At 40.1% G+C, this 24,966-nt stretch overlaps 1 protein-coding gene across 3 annotated transcripts in view; it reads left to right on the plus strand.

Moving 5' to 3' along the window:
- LOC108424192 (A disintegrin and metalloproteinase with thrombospondin motifs 2-like) overlaps positions 1-24,966 on the plus strand; it is a 267,657-nt gene that overhangs the window by 2,729 nt on the left and 239,962 nt on the right. For all 3 annotated transcript variants that reach the window (XM_037540729.1, XM_017692032.2, XM_017692033.2), the window contains exon 2: positions 480-868. In XM_037540729.1, coding sequence (XP_037396626.1) covers positions 480-868 — 389 coding nt within the window. The remainder of the gene's footprint in view (positions 1-479; positions 869-24,966) is intronic.

Below are 24,966 nucleotides of genomic sequence, written 5' to 3' on the forward strand. Positions count from 1 at the left end.
TGGTCATTTTGGCTGAGAAATTAAATAAATAAAGGGTGGTCACTGACTTCTAAACACTACTGTAGGTACTCATATATAATGAGTATACACATGGGACATATCAGAATGCATAGACACTTTTATTTATAATACGTATTGCTGCTGTCCAAAGAAAAATTATCTATAAAGTGATGACTTTACAGGGAAGGGCAAAAACATTCTTTACTTAAATAAATAAGTTAATTTTATTCCAGTAATAAGAGATTTTATTCCAAGTAAAATCACAGAAAAATAAAATTAAAGCCAATTTTGGAGCATGGTCCATTCCAATTGGTCCAATCATCATGAATTTTTCACTCAATATAAAGAACCGCTGCAGAGCTCAAGTAATACAGAAAGCTAGATACTAAAAAATATACTTGTTTTTTTGGAGGGTGACGATATGGACTCCATTTTATCACACTGCATAAAAATAAATGTGTGCCTGTGTGTGGTTCTAGATTCCCTGCAGCACGTGCTGGGGGACTATGGACTGGTGAGGCCTGTTCTGACCGATGCGGAGGGCCGCTTCCTGTCACACGCGGTATCAGCCGGTCCAGCAGACGGGCAGTTCCGTAGGCGCTGGCGAAGAGAGGCGGAAATGGCTGGCCACGCCCCCAACCAGGCCGGTGGGGACGGCCAGAGGCTGTACTACAATGTCACCGTCTTCGGCCGGGAGTTCCACCTGCGCCTGCGCCCCAACAGGCGCCTGGTGGCCCCCGGAGCCAAGATGGAGTGGCAGGGTTCGGACGCCACTCGCTCGGAGCCGCTGAGCAGCAGCTGCATGTTTGTGGGCGACATCACGGACGTACAGGGAGCCTCTGTGGCCATCAGCAACTGTGACGGTCTGGTGAGTTTAGACTGGCCTTTTTTCGCTGTCATTTGGTTATAATAAGTGTTTTACTTGGGGATTCAACTGGGAGTTATTGCAACAGAAGTGTTTTAGTGGTGGGGAATATGAACCAAAACTAATATCATACTTGTCTGTGGTTTGGATGATAAACCTTGATAGCACAAAATACATAAAAACAGAAAAAGATTATGAGAGCACTACATCTTGATACTAACTTCATTGCCACTGTATGTGGCTGCTATGAGCTTCGTTCTGATATTTGTTTTCATGTCTACTTATCCTGTGATATTGTTGACAAATCAAGGGTTTGGCTGATATTGTACTGGAATCTGGGCGACAATGAGGCCGTTATGAGTGTAGGTTATATGATGATTGTGTGATAAGCTCACAATGGAAGATATTTTATTGTATATGTGATATGTATTGCTACACGGCTCTTCCATGATTCTAGATGAAGGTAGTACCTAAGCTTCCATGCCGAATCTGCTGCGATACGTTTTGGCACATTTATTTATATTGTGACTTTAAGGCCATGATGTCAGGAAGGCATGTGATACTGTTTACTTTGCCATGTCTGCACGAGTGTTGGACGTGTCATTTTAAATGGTTTGTGTGGTTTTATTTGCGTGAGGCTTTTGGACCCAAACCAAATAGGATGCACTGGAACACATTCAACAATTTTTAGTATTAGCATGAGAGCTACAAGCAGACCCTAATAATAGCCTACCTGCATCACACTTGATGATATGGGTGTATTTGGCGTATTTGTGTTTCCTTAAATATGCATACTGGCTGTATGTTTTGTTGATCTCATGATGGTGATGATGCAGTTTTGTCCTTGCTACAGTAGTGATACATGAGCATGTGATGCTGTGCATATGTGTATATAGCTTTTTTGTGCATGGAAAGTGATGCGTGTGTGATGGCATGAACATTCACTTTTATTATTCATTTCAGAAAATGTTAAACCTTTAGAAGTGGAAGTCATCAGTGGCAATATTAAAGCCATGCTGTAATTTGATATGAATCATTTCTCATTTAGAGCTCATTGAACCAAGCAGAGAAAATCTTGAATTTGAAACTTCCAGTCAATGCTACGTTTGTGCGTGCGAGTAGACGAGGAGATATTTTATTATAATTTGAATTTAATTGAAAGGTCCAGCTGTGCTAAGGTCATCTTGGGTGAAGAAGTACCATCCTTTACATTTATCACCTGTCTTTTAACCATGATTCATTTCTTCTTGTTGAAACAAACTGAGTTTGTTGATTTAGAAGGTAAATAGAAGCAAAAAGTGTCCTATATATTGACAAAAAAGGTTTTGTGATTTGTAACAATAGCAGAATCTATTTTACTGTATTAAAGCAATGAGCCACTTGAGGCTATGCGGTACTGCGACTTTATCACGGGAGGGTTTTCTTAGGTGTGACATGAAGCTCCCTTGTCTGTGATAAAATCTGAAAATGATTTAGGTTAATATTAATAATAATCGACATTCCGCCAAGAAATGTAGTTCCTTCAGAGTATGGTAGTGTTGCCAACAACCATGGACCCCTGGATGAGGAGAAAATTTGGTTGCCCATCGCTGTATATTGTGGTCATTTCACATTTCAGGTTGTTATATAACAATGAACATATGATAACACTGCACTGTTTATTGCAAAAACATTTGCTTTTTGGTGAACAAAGTCTTATTTAGCACCACTCCAGTGGCAGCCCGCTTCTCGTGCTGGGGCTGATTCTCAAACAATTCCCTGCTCCCTACATAGTACATTATGTAAGAATTTAAATAGTGGATCCTGCAGCCCAGCTGTGCAAAATATAGCTTGGAAATAGTCATTTGGGACTCAGGCACATCCATACTCAATAAATGATGCACTATTTGGCTTTAGAGGCTAGAATTTCTAAAATTTCTTAGCTAGCACACTATTTAGGGAGTATGGAGCTGGTTGGGATTCAGAATGGGTTTGATGCGACTTCTGGCTGGAACACAGACACTTGAAGCATGTAATCCAATCAAATGAAATTTTTTAGACTTTTATACTGCTGTTTTACAGTGAATCATACCGAAAGTAAACCTTTAAGGGACATCACTGAATAGTAAGGCATGTTAACATACAAAAATGTTTACTTAAGCACCTAAAATGTTTTTATATTAAAAAAATATATATTTTCGTTGTGAAATACACTGAAAGCATTGTGAATTTCAATTCTATTGTAACATTTTTGGCCGCCCACTACTAGTTCTTAGACAAATTAAGTGTAATTCATACAATTGTTATTTTGGGTGGCACGGTAGCGCACTGGGTAGTGCTGGGTTTGATTCCCGGCTGGGCAACCGGGGTCCTTATGTGTGGGTTTCTTCCAGTTTCCTCCCACAGTCCAAAAACATGCAGTCAGGCTAATAGGAGATGCTAAACTGCACTAGGTGTGAGTGTGAGTGTAAATGTGTATGTCTGTATGTCTGCCCTGTGATGGACTGGTGACCTGTCCAGGCTGTTTTCTGTCTGCCACCAACTGAGCACTGGGATGGGCTCTAGCACTCCCAGGAGGATAAGTGGCTTAGATGATGTGCGAGCGGGTGAGAGAATTATTATTTTATGGACACAACTCTTGCTGTCTTGTATTTTTCCAGGAAAATCTAATGATCTTTGCTCTGCCACCATTTAACATCACAGTACAGAGGGAACATGCATTATGACTTCAGATTCACGCTGAATAAATGATGGAGGCCTATAGCTTTCCTCAGCACTGCCGGAGCAGTAGAAAGTTCAGAAGAGACGTAAACACAGTCTCCCGACACGGCCTTGGCTGACAGAGTGTGTACAGTAGAGGTCTTCACACGTCTAAAAATCTAGCAGCTCGTGCTATTTTCTGAGAAACAGTGAGTCACAAAGGTGAGAGCGCTGCTCCCTTATGCCCGCTGTGTGAATATGTATACACTTATAGAGGGTGGCGCATCACAACAACTAACATCTGCATACGGCTGAAAGATTTAGCGCTTTTACACTGAAGTTACAATTTTAAAAAGGGCAAGTTTTATTATAGCATACAATATCAGCAGTTTTAGACCAATCAGAAACAGCCAAACACCGCTCAGCTGTGACATCTCAACCAAAAGTGGATAGTCTGCTCTTATTGGCCATAAAAACAGGCCTGGACAGAACGAACACCATGTAAATTGCAATATTAGTCTTATAAACCTGAATTAAATAGTTATACCTATATAAAAATGATCAAATTGTAAGTCGCTCTGGATAAGAGCGTCTGCCCAGTACCGTAAATGTAAATGTAAACCTGCATAACAAGCAGTTAAATAATGCTGCACAGTAAGCTTTGAAGTAAATCTAAACATTTATCCATGTATGCATATTTGCTTTTGCTGGAAACCCAGTGTGATGATGTTTATATGAGTCAGAATCAGTGTAGTAATGAGGTATTATTGTCAGCAGGTTTGATTGTAGCCATCTGTATACTGTATCCTTTATTGAAGGAACAGGAACTTTGTTAATAAGTAACTGCCCCCTTAATTACTCAATCATACAATTAACTGAATTTGATGGATTAATTGGAATGACTCAAACTATAATCTCTCAGTCTTGATTATTGCCTGCCCTGTTAAATCTAAACATTCAGCAATGCGAAGTTGGCTAAAAGGCTCTGCCTCGATCAAAATACATTCTGCAAGAGACGAGAAAGAAAATTAATGAAATAGATCAGCCTGGAAAGGGTTGCAAAGCCATTTCTAACGCTCTGGGACTCCAACAAAACCACAATGAGAGCCATTATCCCCAAATGTAGAAAACATGGAAAAGTGGTGAATATTCTCAGAAGTGTCCGGCTTACCAAAATTCCTCCACGAGCACAGTGAGTACTCTTCCAGGGAGTCACAAAAAGCCCAGATGACCATCTAAGGAACTGCAGACCTCACTGGCCTCAGATAAGGTCAATGTTCATGATTCCAATATTAGAAATAGGGCAAAAAATGGCATCCATGGGAAAGTTGCAAGATGCTAATGAAGATGAACATAAAACATTTGCTATAAAACAAGTTGGTGACCCCCAAGCATTTTGGGATAATTATGTCTGCCTTCTGGTGTGGATTGCAGTGGTACCTTTGTGAAACATGGTGCTGGTAGTGTGAGGAATGCTTTGCACCTTTCTGGCCTGGTATACTTGCCATTTCTGATGGAACCGTGAATTCTGCTCTCTTCCAGAATATCCTGTTGGAAGTGAGGATAGTAGGCGTAATGCACAGCATGTCATGTTTATTTACTTGAGCTACTAAGCTGGATAGCTTAGATGACCAGTTTGGGCACTTGTACTGTAATATTTGCATATAATGAACAAAAAAATTATGAAATTGTTAATCACAATTATGTATATAGCAATTTAGTACTATTACGCACATGTGGTTTTTTGTGTGTGTGTGTGTGTGTGTGTGTGTGTGTGTGTGTGTGTGTGTGTAAGGGGTGCTCCAGTGGACAGTTCGCCTGCAGGCTTAAGTCTCCATGCTGTCCTTCAGCTTCAAACGCTCAGGGGCAGACAGGGCTACTGCTGAGGGAACTTCTCGCATATAGAGCAGCTCTGCACACACACACGCACATGCGCACACACACACACACACACACACACAGATCTGGATCGGCAGAGGATATTCCACACCCCCATACACACCTTCATATTTCTGTCTTGTTATTTTTTCTTTCTTGCCAGAAAACTTGGACACCAAGGAGTCATGTTATGGGAAGTGAAACATATACTTATATGGCTAAGCTTTGCCACTCTAGAGTGGGACAGGTTATTTTAACCAACTGTGGAATGCAGAATGTCTGAGAAAATGGTCAATTGTGGAAAACAGCTGGTCATAACAACCACCCAAAGAAGTCCAGTGTATATTTTGAAGTGAAAGTAAACCTATTCTTGTGAATTCTCTGTAAGAAAAGATTTGATGTTTTAACTGAACCTTAACCTTAAGATTGAAACAGTTTGCCTTGAAATTCTGAGTAGTAAGCTAACAATTATCTGTTTTACATTCTGTTAATGTATCATTTTCAGCTGATATGCCAATTAAAAAAAAATCTGGTTAAATTGAAATAAATTAGGTCTAAAAAACAAAGTACAGCAGTGCTCAGCTCCAAAAACACTTGATCCCTGATGTGTTCAGAGATGTCAAGTTTGGTAGAAACAAAATAATAATAATAAGAAGAAGAATGCCAATAATCTTTATGTAAACATTGCATGCCACTCATTGCCAAAGAAAACTTTGGCAATATTTCTCAAATAATATAAAGCTACTTTAGTGACTCTGTTTATATGCAGGATTCAGCAGAGCTCAGAGTCTAAGATCACACCCAGGTTTCAGGTTTGGTGCACAAAGTTAAAGACCAGAGCTTCTCATAAAGCAGCTTTCTCTGTTCAATTTCTTTATTCAATGAGAAATATCTGACAGACAGATGGTAAGCCTGTCTACAGAGTCTTCATCATCAGCAGGAATGGAAATATATAATTGTGTCATCAACATAGCTATGAAAATGAGTATTATGTTTCATAATGACAACACATAGAGGTAATTTGTACAAACAGAAAAGGCCCTAAAACTGAACTGTGTGGGACTCCACAAGTTTTTTTGATGGTTGATTTCACAGTGAAACCATGAACTGTCTATTAACTACACATGGGCTAAACCACTCTAAAACTGTGCCTAAGAGGCCAACCCAGTATCCGAGATGGTGAATTAGAATCCTGTGATCAGCGGTATCAAAAGCTGCACTAAGATCCAATAAAAAGAGCAACTAGCACACGTGAGTAGCATACTTATCAAATTTTACATCTTCATTTTGAAATGAACTAAAGAAAACAATCATCAGCTGCCAAACATGCTTCCCAAAACCAGACGAAATCTCTTTCTTTGCCCCGACGAAGCATACAAGCTGTTAGCTAACTAATCCTAGCCCTGCTGAAAAAAGGACAGAGACCAGAATGAATTCCATGCTGGTATAAGCTGGTATATGCTGGTTTGGTGCTTGTTTGGTCGTGGTTTAGCTGGTCACCCAGCATAGTCATGCTGGTTGACGAGCATGTCAGCAACTGAAATGCAACATAAGAAAAACTCCAAAATGGAGTTTAAAGATATAAGATATAAGTTACTTTATAGAAATACAAAAAAACCTGTTTTGCTTACAATGTAGGTCAATGAAACTAGACATATTTCCAAACAATTTTGGGCCATTTCTTTTGTTCCATTCATCATGAAATTTACACACAATGTAAAGAACAACAGGCATTTTAAATTATGTCAAAAACTGAAACAACAAAAATGGAGATACAAGGTTTTCTTCCAACAGAAGTGATATACTGGTTTTATCTTCTGTTATAGCTCTTGTGTTTTGCAGTAGCAAAGTACTGAAATATATGGTCAATTCTATTATACCTTTAGAGCTGAAAGATCATTTGGTTTTATATTGAAATCGCAATATGAAGGAGTGTGATTATCAAATTGAAAGATTATAGGCTATATTATTATTAACAGACATGGTCTTAGCAAGTTTTAAGCGGGGAAATTTGACATAAAACATGGAGCTTGTGAACGGCCTGTAGATGAGTTACAGCAAGCATGTCAAACTGGGTACCTTCTGTGCCAAAGTATTGCGGAGATCAACGTTTACCCTCAAGTAACGATTTGAATTCAGTTCATGAAAGCCTTGCTATTTAGCTGATGAGCTGAATCAGGTGTGTTTAACAGGGCAGTGTGCTGAAGTCTGCAGTGTTTTGGCCTGCGAGGACTGGAGCCTGACAAATCTGAGTAAGAGCAATCAGAAACACTGAAACACCCATATGCTGTGACATCATAACCACAGCTAACTTTTTTGCATTGCCTTAATGGTGTTCAAGCCTCAAGTCAAGATAAGTGTATGAGATTGTCATTGTGGCCAGATTGGTCAGAAAACTTGCAATTAGATATTTTCCCCAAGTCGTACAACAGTCGAGACATTGTTCAAGAAAGTTTATAAAACTGCACCTTTACGATTGTATAATGCAAACTGTGCAGGGCAGAAATTCCTTTCCCACCAGAAACAGGCAGTAAAAGCATTACAGGTGTTGGCGTCGGGACACTTTAGTGATAATTAGTGGATTGTATTCAGTGATGACAGGGAGTCGCTCAGGCCAAAGGTGCTCCCTCTGTGTGAGACAGGCAGCTTTTATAAAGTGTGTTCTGGAGATCTGGAACTATTCTATGAGTTCATTAAGTTTTGGATAAGAAACTCTTCATGTACTGTTGAAATGAAATATCTACACATTGTAAAATGCAGCTGGCATTTTCAAATGATGCAACGAAGTGGAAAACTGGGGAAAAAGTAGTTACAACATTACAGTTTGATGTAACAGCAGTGATGTACGCTTTTATGCCAATTCCATTATGCAGTAAACAGAGATCTCATAGATTGAAACAGAAAACCTGAAAGTAAATGTTATATTTCCCCATATTGATGTTGAAATGATGAGTATGTGCAGTGTCCATCTGCCGGCCTCAGGTCCACTGCTGGGCATAGCTGCAGCACTCGGGTAAGCCCGAGGGAGTACGGCCTCATTGTTCTTATGACTTTGAAAAATGAGCCCTTGCAACTCGCAAGATGATGCGCCACACTTTTCTGACCAAAGCAGTGATAGTGATCTCAGCAGCAATGACTGTGCATAAGATTGTACATTTAAAAGCTGCCACAGTAAGATATGATATGTCTTGTAGTGGCGGTCTTTATGTCTCACTTACCACTTCGTACAAGACAATCACATACCAGATATATCTCAGCGTAATACATTAAGGGAACCTCTGAAAGGGTTCCCAAGGTCTTGGATGTTGTATTGGGGTCATCAGAGGTCATACAGTGAACAGTGAGGAACAGATTTTTCAACAGGAATACACTTTGCCTTGGCTAGGCTAGCTATGTGAGCTAATTAGCTAGCTGAGCAAACTTTAGATTCAAACTATTTTTAAGAAATCAGAGAGTAAAACTGTTTTAAGTCTGGTTTAGTTGTGGTTCATTGCCCCTCTTTCCTTTGCTAATTGTATAGCCCACAGCATGCTAACTAGCAGGTTAACAGAAAAAAGTAACGAAGTTGAGTACTTGATGGTGAGTGATTTATTTAATTAAATTGTTATAAATGGAATATAAAATTGAACTTGGGTGTGAAGTGTGTCAGCGCTCTCACTACATGATGCTTTGCAGTGTGTGGTGGCCTTAATGGTGCTTTCATACCAACCTTGTTTGGTGTGGGCCAGTTGACCTTTTACTTAGTTTGGTTTGTGTTGAAAACCAGGGTTTTGGTTAACTTCCAAGTGACCCCTGGTTCAATTCTGTGCTGGTGGGAACGCAGTGTTACGATGGACCGCATCAACCAAAGGAATTCAGAGCGTATTATCTTCTTCTTCTAGCAGTGGGTCCTGTTATACTGGCTGCATAATCTGCTTGTTTTAACATCCGTCTCTTTATGGATGCTCATGGTTTTTTTGCTCCTATCACTCTCCAAATGTCATCTAAACATCAGTCAAACCTGTCCAATGCCAATATTTGTTTTTAACACATGCGTCTGGCGTTAATGACTCAAATATCATCATGCATCTCTACACTTCAGACACTGAAAATGTCCTGTTTAAATCTGATGTTTGTCGAATCATCGCTTTTAAAGGGTTAAACAGATACACAATTGATTCTGAAGGCGCATGAGCGAAAAGCATCACCATACAGGTCTCCAGGGCGAGCTGGCTGGAAATACTGTGCGAGTAATGAAGACAGAGACGGCGCTGAGCGGAGCCATCTCTGAGAGAAGGGCTGGAAAAAAGACAAGGCCGCGGGTGAGGCTGAGCAGGCAGGGGTGGAGAGGCTGGCTGATGATGAATGGCTGCTGCAGTTGTGTTTGTTTCGATACACAAGCAGGCCGGCGCTCGGCCGTCCCCGGGAGGGACGCTCTTTTATATGGGCGCGCTGAGGAGTAGCCAAGGCCTAATCCTTTCACACACTCCACTGCCCCACACAATTATACTCTCACCTCCACTCCCCTCCCCGGGGTGGATCAGCAGCCGGCTGCGTTTCCTGTCATCGGTCGGGCCCTCTGTCCGTCATCGGCGCTGCTCGCTAAACTCCATCGCTGAAGCTCAAAGCCTTACGGGGCCTTTATGATTGCATATGGTAGCCTTGTGACTGTGCAAAGAGTGGCAGTAACACCACTGTGATGTGCTATCTGGCCAGGACTGAAGTGTGAAGAGCTGTAAAGTGACTTTTCAATGGCAAAACAAATTTACACCATTTGTCCTTGCCCCAAGAGTAGCCTATTAGATATGTTTGGTGTGAAGTCAGCTCCTTTACTTTCTACTGAAGCTATGAGGCTAATGTGTCTATTGAGTAACATAAACTTGTACTGTGTAAACCAAATGTGTCAGTCATCCCAAATGGGCTTGGTTTTATGGTGTCTGATGCTGTATAACATACTGTTACCTGTAAAAATGGACATAAATACCCTGCATATCTAAAATAAGTGGTAGCAGTGGGCAGTTCATGCTGTGCATTGGTTAAAATTTGTCCTCAGCTGTGAGTTTTGTCAAAGATGTATGCTACTTGCTTTGGTAATATTAGCTTGTTGGCCTGTTTTGGTGTTTTAATTAGTTGGAATTAGTCCACAGCAGACATAAAGGCAATATAAGCATAAAGGCGTGCTCTGGCATGTCAATGCACTGTAACATATCGGATTCCTTTTCAATGGGAAGTGTTTGTTCTATCAGATGCAACTTGATGGGTCTGGGGGATGTGGTACATGGAAAAGTTGACTGGAGCTGAACTTTCTGCAAATAAATCTGGCCAACATGATGTTTCTAACCCAATCAGGGCAGGAGGTGTTTGCAAGATTGGCAGCTCAAGGAATGAAACAGTTGTTCCACTTTTCAAACGTTCACATGGAGAACCAGTGGTGAAAGCTATTATATTTAAACACAACTGTTTACCTTCAAAACTCAAAATCCAGTTTTAATGATGATTGGTTGTACAATAAACTGAAAGGACTGGTCTTGACTGCAGTTGGTAATTAAAGAGCTAAAGCCTAATCTGACCCCTGATTATTGGTCATTTTTGGCCATATAAATGATATCAGTCTATATTGTTGACTATCTGAATTTTCAGGCGGCAGGTATACATCGCTCGAGCACATAAAGCTTGGACACACCAAGGGTCTAAAGATACACATCAGGTTGTTTTGCACCACTGCTGAGGCCTGAGAAGATCACAGACCATTTCTACCAAGTTAAATGTGGGTCAGGTGTTCCCTTAATTGCCCACTGGGATCACGTATTAGTCATAACAATGACTGCATGGTTCTGCTGAGTCTTATTGTTGCTGTGGTTGTTAAGTATACTGTAGACAGACAGACTGCAGGCCTTTATCAAACGGTACTTATGCCTCTGTGGGTCTGCCCACTGTAGTGAGTCGGAGTGAGCACCGCTCAAGTACTATTACCTTTGAGCGTGGTTATTATATCAATTTTGTACTGAGCGGCTGTTAGTGACCTCCTTCGGTGGGATTTGCGTGCGTCTGGCATGAATGAACGAAAAAGATCACACTATCATTACGGACTCCGCCCGTCAGCATGACCCTCAAACCCACAATTACTCAATCAAGGGCCTATTATCAACCAGTCAGTGGCTCAGCGAATGGCGCGCTGCAGACCTGTAATTACCCACTCTTACTCACGGCAATCCTGCAGCCATTACCCATGCTGCACTGAAGACGCAGCAGAATGCTTACTGAGAGAGACGGGTTTTCCCCGGCAGGAAAATCCTGCCTGGCTCAGGCAAACACTCATATGATGTCATATAAGCACACATTTCTACTTTTTACATCAGAGTTATCTAAGAAAAAGTTATGCCGTAATGTGTGGCTGTAAATGGGACATAAACACATTGCTTAGAATGTTACACCATTGATTCCTGACTAAGAAGAGAATTGAAAAAATATAGCTTTAATGTAGTGTCCGTGTAAAACACACATGGATTATAATAATTTCTGAATAAAGAACAGATATTCAAATTTTTAGGAACTTATTCCAAAAATATTGGAATAATATCCCCAACACACAGGCGACCGCACACCAGACGTGTCAGGAGAGCATGACCAGATACAGTAAACATATTATTACTGTGCTATTTTAAACCCAGAACCACACCGCAAATCCGTAGCAGATGACATAAGGCTTTACATTTATACCAGGAAAAGTGTCAATCAAAGGTATTTAAAGCCCTGTTAGAGCTGGGGAGGTGCTGTAATGTGAGTGATTACTGAGGAGAGCTGTGATATTAATCCAGGATAAATCTGCAGTGTCTTTAGTTTTTACGAGTCTGCTAAGTAATAATGCCAGAGCGAATTGTCTTATATGGTTCACCAAAATCAGAGCTTCCTCAGTAATAGTAGTCCTGTTGTCATCACATCACACAATGTAACAACAAAACAGCACATCCGTTTTTTGTCGCAATCTGAAGAGAAAGTTAACAGCTGTAATGGGGCTTGACTCATTTCCTTAATCCTTAAGTTCATGGCAAGAAGCCACAATATTTTCACTGATGGCTGAATTACAAGGAAAAGCAAAATATCTCAAATACCTCCTTCAAGCTTCAAACTTTCCTGTTCCACCTTAAATAATGTAGCAGTTGCATTCTGGCACCTCAGCCACCATTTAAGGTGGAACAGGAAAATTAGAACAAGACGCTGGTGAATGAGAAGCTGACTTAAGCCTTGTAAAAAACTGAATGTTGAGAGACACGTTACAAGAAACTATTCTACTTTTGCGGAAAGGTTTCCTGCCGGAGATGCGAGAAAAGAGACTATAGTTGGGATAAAGATTAAAGCAGGGTTTTTACTCTGTATTAGGTCTTTAGCTAGCACATATTAAGACATATTTTCAGCCAAGATGGTAAAATGTGACTTCAAAAAATCAAGACAAATTGATTTTTGTTGAAAGGTCAAAATGGCTCTTCTTAACATTTGAGTTGCTGACCCCTGTACTAACGTAATGCTAGTCTATTTGCCATTTAGCCATGCATTATATTGTTATTGTTCAGAAGTGTGGTGCCTGTTGAATAATGATGATGATGTAAACATGTACGTGATGAATTTTTCAATCCAGGTAATTTGAGGAAATTTCACAGATCCTTTGTCCCATACAAATCGTCCAGTCAAATCATTACTGGACCTCCTCTGGTAAACTAATCAAGCTCAAATAGGGCTTAAGATGAAAAGACTGATTCTGATAGTGTATGTTAACCTTGTTTATCATATTTCACCGCATACATTTTAGGTTGAAACCAGTGAGTTTGTCAAGAGGTGGTTAGTTGATTCCAAATCTGACAAATTCACTAAATGACATTGAAACCTTAATTCTATTAAATTGAATCAAATAAGAGTGTGAAATGAGCATGAGCTGGATGTTAATCGCCACCTCTTTGATGGTTACTTTGTACTGTAGCTGTTCTGGCTTTGCTAAACTGATTAAGCCTGTGCTGCAGCCTTCCACACACAAAACATGAAACATGAATGCTGGCTGTGGCAGTCGGCTGACCTAGGGCTCTGATGATGACCGTGAGAGAGGGCAGGAAAGCGGTGCCCAAGCCTCGCATGCTAACAGATGTGAGTAATAGTGGAAGGAGGATGTCAGCCACGTGAGACAGTGGGAGAACGTCGACAGCAAGAAGGCATGAACTCTGCTTCCCGGGCACTGCCTCTTGTTCTGCAGTGAGGCCACTAGATTATGCCACTGGATTCTTTTTTAAATGCGGAACTAAAATTGTCTGTTCCAATTTATCAGATCAGAAAAGATCACCGTAACATATGGCGTTCCGTGAAAACTTCTCAAAGTAGTGTGATAGTTGTGGACAGTCATGGGCTGGAGGTTAGGGAGCCAGCCTTGTGACCGGAAGGTTGCCGGTTCGACCCCCTCAGCCGACAGTACGTGACTGAAGTACCCTTGAGCAAGTCACCTAACCCCCAATTGCTCCCTGTGTGCCATGGATGGGCAAGTGTGCTCGCTGCCCCATAGAGTGTGATCACTAGTCTGCATGTATGTGGGTGTAAGATGCAGAGGTCTAATTCCACTGTGTGCAGACACAGTTGGCTGATCATTCTGAATTCAATTCATCTCTACTAGATCTAACTTGTTCTCTCTTCTTATGATGTTCCTTCAGCATCCTCCATTAGCAAAACATTTTCTTTTTCTTTGCTGAAGCTGAAGAGAAACAACTTTTTTTGCCGTACACTTCTCTTTCTGCTGTTGATATCAGAACCTCAACTTTTTACTGTGGATCCTCTTCGGTGTCAGGAGCTTTAGAAAAGAACACAGGAGCTGCAGTGACAACCTTGAACGGTGGTGGTAGCTCGGTAGCTCAGTGGCTGCACTGATTTTTAAAGGTTGCTGGTTTGATCTCAGCTGGTGGCTGCTGCCATTGTGCCATCTGAGCTGGTTGCTGCTGCCAGTGTGGCCTAGTTTAACCTAAGCTGCCTTGATATAGCAGTACAATGTTCCTTTGGACAAAACATTGGCTGAAGCTAATGCTTTCATGGATATTGAAGAGAGCTTATGGTCTTCTGATGGTGTTATGAGTGTTAAAGATTCTAATTTGGAAGTGATTCTTGGGCCATTGTTGTATTTACTTGTGCTGTCTAACTCAGTTAAAAGTTAAAAACCACACATACCTGAAATTGTCAAGAAACAGGAGAATCCACCAAAGAGGTAGTTGTCAGCGCAGCTTCATCATGGACCCTGGGGTCTGAGAAGGATAATTTAGAAAACAAAGAAAAAAAGTTCCCTGGTTTTCCAGTTTTCCCTGGCCTGTCTGTTGGACTTAAATTATGTCAGCCTGCTGGCTTAAACATCGAGGCATTCGAGAAGCACTCTGTTGCCGACCTCTTGTTGATGCCTCTCAACCTTAAGATGCTTTTTTATGTTTAATGATCTTGAATATGGTAGCAAAATATAATTGTTATCACAAAAGTTGGCGTTGAAACAATCACATTAGAGCAAAATAACTCTTTAGGCAATCAAGTCTACTGCGACTAATCGTAAACCAAAGTTTTGGATTTGTTATATAACTTTATCCCAATATTGATACCTATTTAGTAGATAGACCACAATTATTTTCCAAAGTTTTTAACATTCAAAATCATGTTTTTGCATCACTTCAAACATGATCTGAAAATGTTTTTATTTGTTGAGGCAAATTCATGAAAAACCTGTGACGGGTACAGCAACACTTTTAGAGGGCAGCGGTCAGTGATGTTTGTTTACTATATCCACTCCAGCCAGTGGCATTCAGCGCACCCTATCTCCAGTTAGGAGCCACTAGATCAGGGGTGTCTGGTTGTCTCATTGAGCCATTGTGGGCTTGTACTGTAATACACTTTAACAAAAAAAAGACAAGTTATACGTAAATCTCATTTTTGTACAGTATATAGCAATAAAACGGAAGTTAACATGTCATAATAGTGACAGGCCTACTCAACTTATCAATACTGAGTGCTGATCCGATACCAATGCTGAGTTACGGCACTCATGCCTTATTACAGTAAAGTACATAAATATACAGTTCTTGTGTTTCACATGATGTTATACAGGGAGTGGATGCCTTCAATTTTCTGCGCTTTGTAAATGGTTCACCTGCAAGACGTGGCAGAAGCCGTGAAAGATGAGAGACTGCACAAGCTCAAGGCTTGAGTAACTACCTGCACTGTATAGATTAGTGTTTCTCTCTGCTGTTCACTTGTTTACCTCAAGAAGGGATTAATTAGCTAATAATATCACGTATTTTAACCATGGACACCAAATGTATGCAGTGCAGGGGTTTCAGGACTGGAGTTGGGAACTCTGAACTAACTGCAGTAGCAAACTTACTTGTGTGTCTGTTGAAACACAAAATCTCCAGAAACAGAGATTAAAGCTATACTGGCTGTTTGCAGCTCCGTTAGGGGGGCGACTGTTTATCTCTCGGCTGTTAACATTAGCTAAAGTTATCTGAAGGCTAGCATTGTTCAGATCTGTGCTGATTAGCTGATGTGGCCTTACCCATCTATTATGTTAGATCTATTAGTTTTTTCGCTTCTTCATGCAACACCATGGACCCAACCTGACCCGAAGGTCTGGTGTGCTTCTGTGCTTTTAAGTGCTTTGAGGGGCTCCAGAATAGGAAGGGGTGAGTAATAAGGTGAGTAATTGTAGCCGTCTTTCACCTCTGGTTATGTTCATACAGAGCAGTAAAGCCAGAAATTTGGTCCCAAATATGGTGGACACAACAGAAAAATCATGTGACCGAAACCCTAAGATTGATGCTCATGTACCATAATGTGTCATTCTTTTTAGTTCTGTTTTTGTTTTTAAAGCTATTATTTTAGAAGGTTTATGAAATGGGCAGTTATGATTTTATAATAACCATGGCTGAAATGGATCCCCCTCATCAGTATTGTGCAATGTGGACAATTTTACCAAATTAGTTCAACATTAAGTCTTAAACTGTGAGATAGTAATAAACTTAATATCCATATTGCTCATAAAATGCAGCCCTAGTATTGAGCCATATTGAAATAGTGTTATTTCAGCTTGGGTTAAGGTTCATTGGAGAGCATATTTGTGAGGAAATACTGTGTAGTTTGTACAAATGACGATTGTAATAGTAATAATAATTGGCTATTTATGCAGATGATGGGTGGTGGTGATCCACATCCAGTGAAGATGCCTCAAGGAGGATTGGGGGCAGATTGCGTGTGGCGGATCTGTTGCTCTGAATCTGTGCTACTAATCATGGTTTCTGGTTTATCTCCTTGTACTCTGAGTTGAGAATCACACTCCATGGCACCCCGGCGAGGTGTGATATGATGCCTCTCAGACGCTTCTGTTAAACTCTCGCTGGCTTCTCGGCTTAATGTAGCTTCTTTGGCCTCATATACTCCTATTTCCCAGCCTGCTTGTAGGAGATTACCACTTCAACGTCAGCTCTGTTTTCTGTTCCTCCTGGATGGAGGAGCCTTATATGTTTTGTTTGACACGGGTTTGAGATGCACGATGATGTATAAACCTCTTTTCAGCAGCACCAAAGTTGTGTGGTCTTCAGATTTTGAGGTCAGATTTGCAATTCACAGCCAACAGTGTAACAGGCTGTCATGAAGAACATGCTCAGATCAATCGCACATTGATGTGTTACTGAAATTTCAGCAAGAGACAAATGCAAAAATGCAAAAAAAAAACAAAACCAGTGACTGTAAGGACCTGCTGAGTTACTCCCCATGGTGAATGTGCGGTACGTGTGAGGCAGCAGTGGGGGTTGTTGTTGATGCTGAAACTGGTGTATTTGATGGAGATGGGATTTGACAAGACCCTCCTGATTGTCTTTTCCTCATGTGTGTGACAGCATGGTGCCTGTTTTCACCTTGTTTCCCAAAGAAAGAGCACCTTCTTTCTCTTCCTTTCTCTCTCTCTCTCTCTCTCTCTCTCTCTCTCTCTCTCTCTCTGGGTCTGCTTTACTGAGCCATTTCAGGTGCAAATGGCGTGCATTCTGCACTCTGTGTAATGTCATGTTCTGCATGCATGTCGTCACTGTCTAATGAAAGCCATGTACCTCTATTTTTATTTTTCTGCATCTTTTTTGCCCAGCAGTTGGCCTTTACTTTGTGTGAAAATTTCATGAATATTGGACCAATAGAAATGCTCCAAAATTGCTTAGAATAAAATCTCTTTCCATAGACTTACATTAAAAGTAAAGAACATCTTTCCCCTCTCCTGTAAAGTTGCTATTTTGGAGATAACCTTTTTTCTTTGGACAGTGACTATATGCATTTGAGGAGGGCAAGGCAAAATGTGGATCACACAAATAAAGGGTGGGGATATAATTCACACTTCTGATTACATATTCCACTCAACTAAAGTTTGAGCAACTCGCAGCAGCCAATTTTCTCCTTCGCCATATAAAAATGGTGTGAATTTGCGACACATAAATGAGAGACTTCCTTAACAACGGCAGGCACAGGTGTTAGACAATGGCAGGAGCCTTGAACACATGCAGAAAGAATGTTTACCATCAGAATAACACTGTTTAAACTCTACTAGATATACTAGATGTATGTATGTGAGAAGACGCAAAGCAAAATACACCTTTAGATGCAATTTTGCCTAAATATACTGAACGTTTTGGTGGGAAAGAACTCTGTTTGTTAACACCGCTAACTCTCATTGAACTTTCATGTTCTGTTTTGTCTCTAGCTTGTTAACAGCTCCATTATTTCAAACCTGTGTCTCACGAGTGAGCCGTTAGTTGATAGCTGGGGTTTTAGTAACCATATGTTTACACTAGCAGGTGACAATGTCAGGTGTCCAGTCATTTCCTAAGGGACTGATTTATAACAGCAAGTGATACGACAACAGAGCGACAAACTACAAATCAAGTTGAGGCCTGTGTCCCAGTTCAGGGGCCGCCATTCGCTACTCGGCTGATGCCGCCATGTTCTCCAATTCATCGCCGGCACGCAGTGAAACTTGGGATATGAGGGATGGCGAAGGATCCACCTGTTGAATCTTTTGTTGCCATGGAAAAGAAGGACACATGTCTTGGCTGCATATGAAGGAGCCTTTGAAATGGGACAGCTTAGTTGTGCTACTGTGACGCAAGCAGCCTTCAAATGCAGCCTCCGAAGGATGCCCCTGAATTGGGACACAGCTACAATTTTCTCAACTTTATGCAAACGAGCTATGATTGGCTCAAACAAAATCCTCTGATCAGTCGTAGACATAGGGGTCCGAGGTCCAAGCTCTCTGCACTTTTTGTTCCTACCAGCATTCATTCCTATTCCCAATAGTATCACTCAAAATATAGAGGAGAGACTTATAAACTTGTAAACTTACAACTGCATGTCATATTTTAAACAAAACAGCAATCCATATAAAGTATATATTTTTACCAGTGGTGGATGAAGTACACAAATCATGTACTTGAGTTAAAGTAGAGATATCAAGGGTAAAATATTACTACAGTAAAAGTAGAAGTTCCTCTCTTTAGACCTCAACTTGAGTAAAAGTACGAAAGTATTCGCTTTCAAATGTACTTAAGTATCAAAGTAAAAGTACTAAAAGATAAATTATGGCTTTATGTCCTGTTATCATTTTTGTAACAAGACTCACTTCATGAACTCATTTTAGGTGAAAATCCTCCAGCGTCTCTCTTGGTAAACCAGTCTTTTAATAGAACGTCATTAATTAGTGACGCTGACGTCTATTAAAATGATCATGAAAACACTGAAGGCAAACCTTTTAATAAAAACTTGTTTTAAACTCAGGTTCACAGATGAGTTTTCCTTTACTATATTGCATCTGTAGGTCTCTGTTCATAAACATAAACTAGCAAAATCAAATTTACTGAATGAAATCGTGTTTGTATCAATTCAGAAAAGACACACTTGCCATTCACAACTGAATACCTGTACATATTTCTATATCGTCTATTTATGTATATCTATTTACACAAAGTTAGGTTAGTTCATCAATTATGTTGAATAGACACTCCTGAAATTTTAAGCTGCTGCGCTGATGTTGAACCATGTGCTGCATGTCCAACAGGTCAAAACAAGCCTAAAACAAAGTGACCGCTGTGCCCTGATTGGTGTTCTTGTTTCGCGCTTCTTTCATTTTTTTTGTTTGTTTTTATACAGACATAAACCATGAGGAACAACAGATTTCGAAAAAAGTAGTGGAGTAAAAAGTAAGATATTTGACTTTGAAATTTTTGAAATTTGAGGTGACATTAGCAACATATCGCCTTCTAACGTGGATGTACGGTAAGATGAACGATGAAGTCAGGTGCATATTGCGGTCACATCAAGACACGTTTTGCACTGCACCTGTGCTCATGCATACATCCAGCCTGTGTTTCTCCTGTGGGTTACACCTCTTTCTTTATTTTGGACCTATGAGTTACACATAGCTGGAGATTGTGTTGAGTGACGCTGTCTGTCATTTCATGTCTGTGTAGAAGAATATTTGAGTACTTGACTTTTGTGCTTGACTTTTAAATGCTCATCTTAATTGAAGTGCTTAAAAACAATTAAAACTAATTATATAATGTTTAAACATGTCGCTCTTGCTACACACCACGGTCTTGTCACTTGCAGTACACTTCTGTGTTAATCAATGTCGCTTTCTATAGTGTAAAAACAAAAAAGAAAGTTGGGTCAAAGTGTTAAGGCAGCATTTTTGAGTTAATTCAAATTGAGGGCATTGGTGAACCTGTTTGCAGGGTTGCATCAGTACTAATACTGTATTGCTATCACCACCGTTCAACCAGTAGTGAAACACAATGGGCCTCATTCACCATATCTTCAGTTTTTTTCTTAAATGTGTTCTTGAGAAAGGTCTAAGAAAAGGTCTATGTCAGATTCATGATGTGATCTTAAACAACAGAATTGTTCTCACCTTTGTGCTCTTAAATGTCTGTAGATTCTGTTCTTACCTAAAGACAAATCCCAAATAAGAAAACATCAGTGAATGTCCGAGTCTTCGTGAAAACGTGGGTTTTAAGAACTGTGTATGTGGGTTTTAAGAAGACATTTCTTAAGAATGGGTGTTAAATAAGGCCCAGTACTGGTATCATTGATGGTGATACTGATACTTTTAACCGATACTGATTTTCAAATTATGTCAAAAACTTAAAAACAAACATGCAGATACATGGAGTTTTCTTCTATATAATCCAACAAGTAAGTACATTCTCAAGCTTAGTATGTTTTATTTGTGACTTTCACAAAAATTAAAAAGTGGAATATATATTTTTAAAAAGTATAAAAAGTAGAATATATATTTCAAGACATGTCAAAATGTCTTATTATAGTGCATAGTTATAGATAGCTCAGGATATTTTCAGGAGAGGATATTTTGATAGCCGAAATCACCTTATGTCAGCATCTTATTCGCCAGCTTCTTTGAATTTACCATTCCACCTTGTTGCAGCAGTTATTATAGCGCCTCAGGTGAAACTGCTGCACCATTTAAGGTGAAGCCGGAGAGTTCTCTTATCAGAAAGTGTAACCAACATTCAAAGATATTTTGATAATCACCTTACCAAGGGATAAATAGTAATATTAAGATGATTGTCTACTGAGTTAACATTAAAAACACAATAAAACGTTTAACACAGTGAGTGACTATGCTGTATTAATTATATGTGCCTGCTTGGTAGGACTGTTAGAACACCCTTCCACCCTCCTCCTGAAGATCATTTGTACTGCAGAGCTTAGTTCCAGTCTGTATCGAATAAGCTGCCTGTCCACCTTACCTAACACCAGCCAATCCTGGACTTGGGAAGAGTTGCATTAACTGAAGCAGGAGTGGCAAACTATGGTTGGAATTAGGCTCTGAGGGAAGGTAGATCTTCTGGACCAGAGTTGGTGATCACTTCCTTAGGCTCATGTGCAGCTGCTCCAGAGTGTCCAGGGCATGGGTCCAGAGAGACTTGTAGTGTATTTAATAGATATCTAAGGTTTGCTAGCCTAACACCCCACTTATGGTATCACATTTCACAGCAGTACAACATCGCAGTCCTAAACATTTGCCGCTGCAACAGCCCCAGTTCTGCCTGTTTGGGTTTTAAAAGTGCTGCCTAAGAGGAAAAAAACAGCAGGCTTGCCACAAATGGGGTTCTTAATTGTTACAGCACAGCCTGGCGTAATTGAATATAATGGAGTGTGGAGGTGTTAGACCCAAGCATTAGCTGTGTGACTGATGCTCATGAGGGTTTACAGTCCAACAGATGCAGTGTTAAAAGACTAGTGTAGGACACAGGAAGGCTGAGTCTTCTAGTGATGCCTGAAATCTTCAGCCAAGGTAGTGTTCATGATGGAAGACATAGAGTTTAGTTGCAAGAGGCTGCCTGAGCAGTTTATGACAGGTTATGTCTCTCAAGGTCCCTAAAAAATGTGCAATTTTATGCAGACATCTTTTGTTGATCTTGGACAATTAAATGAACAAGATAGTTCTGGAATGTGTGTGATTTACAGTTCTGGCCAACTTTATTGGCACCCCTGAATTTTAAGTACATAATATACCTTATCTACAACAAATTAAGGACTAGTCTAGTCCTATTGAGCTGTATACATGGATGTGTTCTGATTGAGCTATTAGTGGGATCATTATTGGATTATCAGGCTGCATGTAAATGTGGCTACTGACGTGTTGAGTCTGGTGTAAAGGAAGCCAACTTCAGACATAAACCGTGTCTTGGCTGATTAGTATTAGTGAAAAGTTGTTTTTTTTACCAAGCTACTGCTTTAAGAAAACGAACAAGCCCCAACGTCTCAAGGTTGAGGACATTGTGTTCTCATATGACGTCTGGAGTTCGGGTTGTAATCACCGAAATGTGTTAGAATCACTGGAGTGGTGCTGCGAGGTTGATACTGAAGCTGAAGCTTGCTGTGATTGTGTGTGAGGGAGAAGAGTGAGTTAGAGCACAGAGCTGTGGTGAAGAGGTCAAAGATCCAGCTGAGACGCAAGCTGTTGCTGCCGCTACATCACCTGCAAGAGCGATAAATTATGGGGTTTGTGCATCACACGCATGGCTCCAGAGAAAGATGCGCAGGCTGAGAAGAGCCAAACCCCAACATTATTACAGCATGTTCTGCTGTGATGAGTCGAGCTGGATTTATATATCAGTCGCCAAAAGCACTGACTCTCACATCAAGATGGCGTTAATTTGTTTGACAATCTGCTAGCAGGCTTTAGTCCAAAGTAATTGGGCATACTGTCATGAGAAAATGAGACAGAGCTTGAGTGTTCAGGACTGATTTCATATAAAACCAAGAGATTTAACTCCTAAGTTCAATAACAGAAGCATAGTGTATTTTTATATTAACCCTGTGTGTTTGTGGGACCCATTTTCAGTATTTACCAAAAGAAAAATTGATGTGATTTATTATTATATCAACGTTAGATTCCTTGGTCTTTGCTCATATGAAGAACATATAAAATAACCAATTTTTAGTGCCTTCACATTGTTCACCCCCGCACATTTATATTACACATGTGGTGTTGGGGTAAACCCGTGGGGAATAAAAGTGTGGAGGTGCTATGTCCCTTCACTCTGTTCTCCTCCTGCATGGCCTGCTGCTAGTGTGTGTCTGTGTGTGTGTGTTTGTGTTTGTGTGTGTGTGTGTGTGTGTGTGTGTGTGTGTGAGGTTGGCCAACATGGACAGGCTGCTGACTGGCTACAGCTGCTAAAGGAGAACCCTATGCTGGCCACTTTTGATATTTTAAACATCTGGTATTTTTACATAAATTGTTATGGCTGTATTAAAAAAAAACATAATAAAAAACACCACACAAGGGTTAATTACTCATTCATAGAATAAAGCAGAGAAACTATATCGGAAATTGTGATTCTAAACAGCCAATCGATACTGCATTTACAGTTTACAAATGATGCGAATGATTTGAATTCGAAAGGTTCTGCATTCAGCATTTGGTGGAAAGCCTAAAACCTTAATATTTTTGTCATTTTTGCCATTTTTGACATCAGAACAAAAGGCATTATGTCAGAAAGTGCAGACACAAACTTACAGACTGTCAATACAGAATATAAATCAGATGTAAATGCAATTTGTCACATATATGAAATCAACTGTATGATGATGTTGCCCTAGACTTTTAATAAGGCTTAAAATGGCTTGAATGTGCAAGTGCATTTGGCTTCCAGGTAAGGGATCCGTTCCCGGACATTTCCTGCTGTCAGTGACCAGTACCCTGTCCAGCTGACTGACACGTTGGATGAACGAGCAGACGGTCAGTTGCAGGCTGAAAGAAAAGTCAATCCATCTCAATCGCCTGCCAAGTTGCCCTCCTCCTACTCTCTGAACCTTGCAAAGACGGTTCAGTCTTAAAGACTGGCTTTGTGTAAATGTTGTGTTTTCGTGTAATGTTTATTTGTGACCTGTTATTTTTAGTGCATTTTCAGACTCACTGAACTTGCACAAGGCAAACAGGATATACAATATTTGTGGATGAAGAAGTGGTGAATAAACACATTAAGAGAAAAAAATTATAGATAAAAAAAAAGGGCTCAACAAGTAGTTGACAGGTTATTAGTCATTGATGATGCTGGTTATGTTTAACAACAATGATTTTTAATACTCATTCTACCAAAATGCACCACAGAGCGCCACAGGAAGTCATTCTTACCTGTGGCCATCAAACTCCTCCCTCAGTGTGTGATTCACAAAGTGTGGTTCATCTGTGCCAAACTCAATACCAAACTGTGCTGTTCATATGTGTAATAATAATAATTGTGTGCTATAACTCAGAATTACAATAACTTGAACTGCCCTATACTAGATGTTTAATATTTATTATCACAGTCACCACCACTTTACTATAATCATAAGAACTTAAATCTGGTGTACATATTGCACATTTCTTTTTATCTTTTGTTTTAAATTATTAAAGTGTTTATTCTTTTACATAAATGGTTTTAACTGTAACAACTGCAATTTCCCTCTGGGATCAATAAAGGATTCTGATTCTGATTCTGATTAATACTCTCTAATGTTCACATAATACATGGGGTCATTCTGACACATTGCATTACTCTAGTACTCTAGAGGGAGTGTAGGGGGCGATATGGCTATTTTTAGGGCTGTTATTATCGATGACATGAGTTGTGAAGTAATCCAGTATTTATTTTGCAGGTTAATTGAATAATCAAATTTGTGTACAGACAATGCATGAAATGGTTCTATGGGAATTTCACTGTTTTGTTAGCACTGAGCTATAGGTGGTGTCCACTTCCCACACAGGATTTGATACCACCAGCTCTGCTTAAGCTTTTTTTTTTGTTTGTATCAGACATTCAAGTGGCTTGATTTGTATGTTGCAGTTTTATAGTGACTAACTAAACATTATTGGAGAAGCCTGTTAGCTGACTGCTGAGCAGTTCAGCGTAGACCTCAGGTCTTAAACAAGATACTTCAAGGGTTCTTTGGTAAAGAAAATGGTTCTGTAGAGAACTCTGAACACTCAAAAATTCAGATTGGTGTAAAAT

This window comes from Pygocentrus nattereri, chromosome 8 (assembly GCF_015220715.1).
Source record: "Pygocentrus nattereri isolate fPygNat1 chromosome 8, fPygNat1.pri, whole genome shotgun sequence".
Classification (NCBI taxonomy): domain Eukaryota; kingdom Metazoa; phylum Chordata; class Actinopteri; order Characiformes; family Serrasalmidae; genus Pygocentrus; species Pygocentrus nattereri.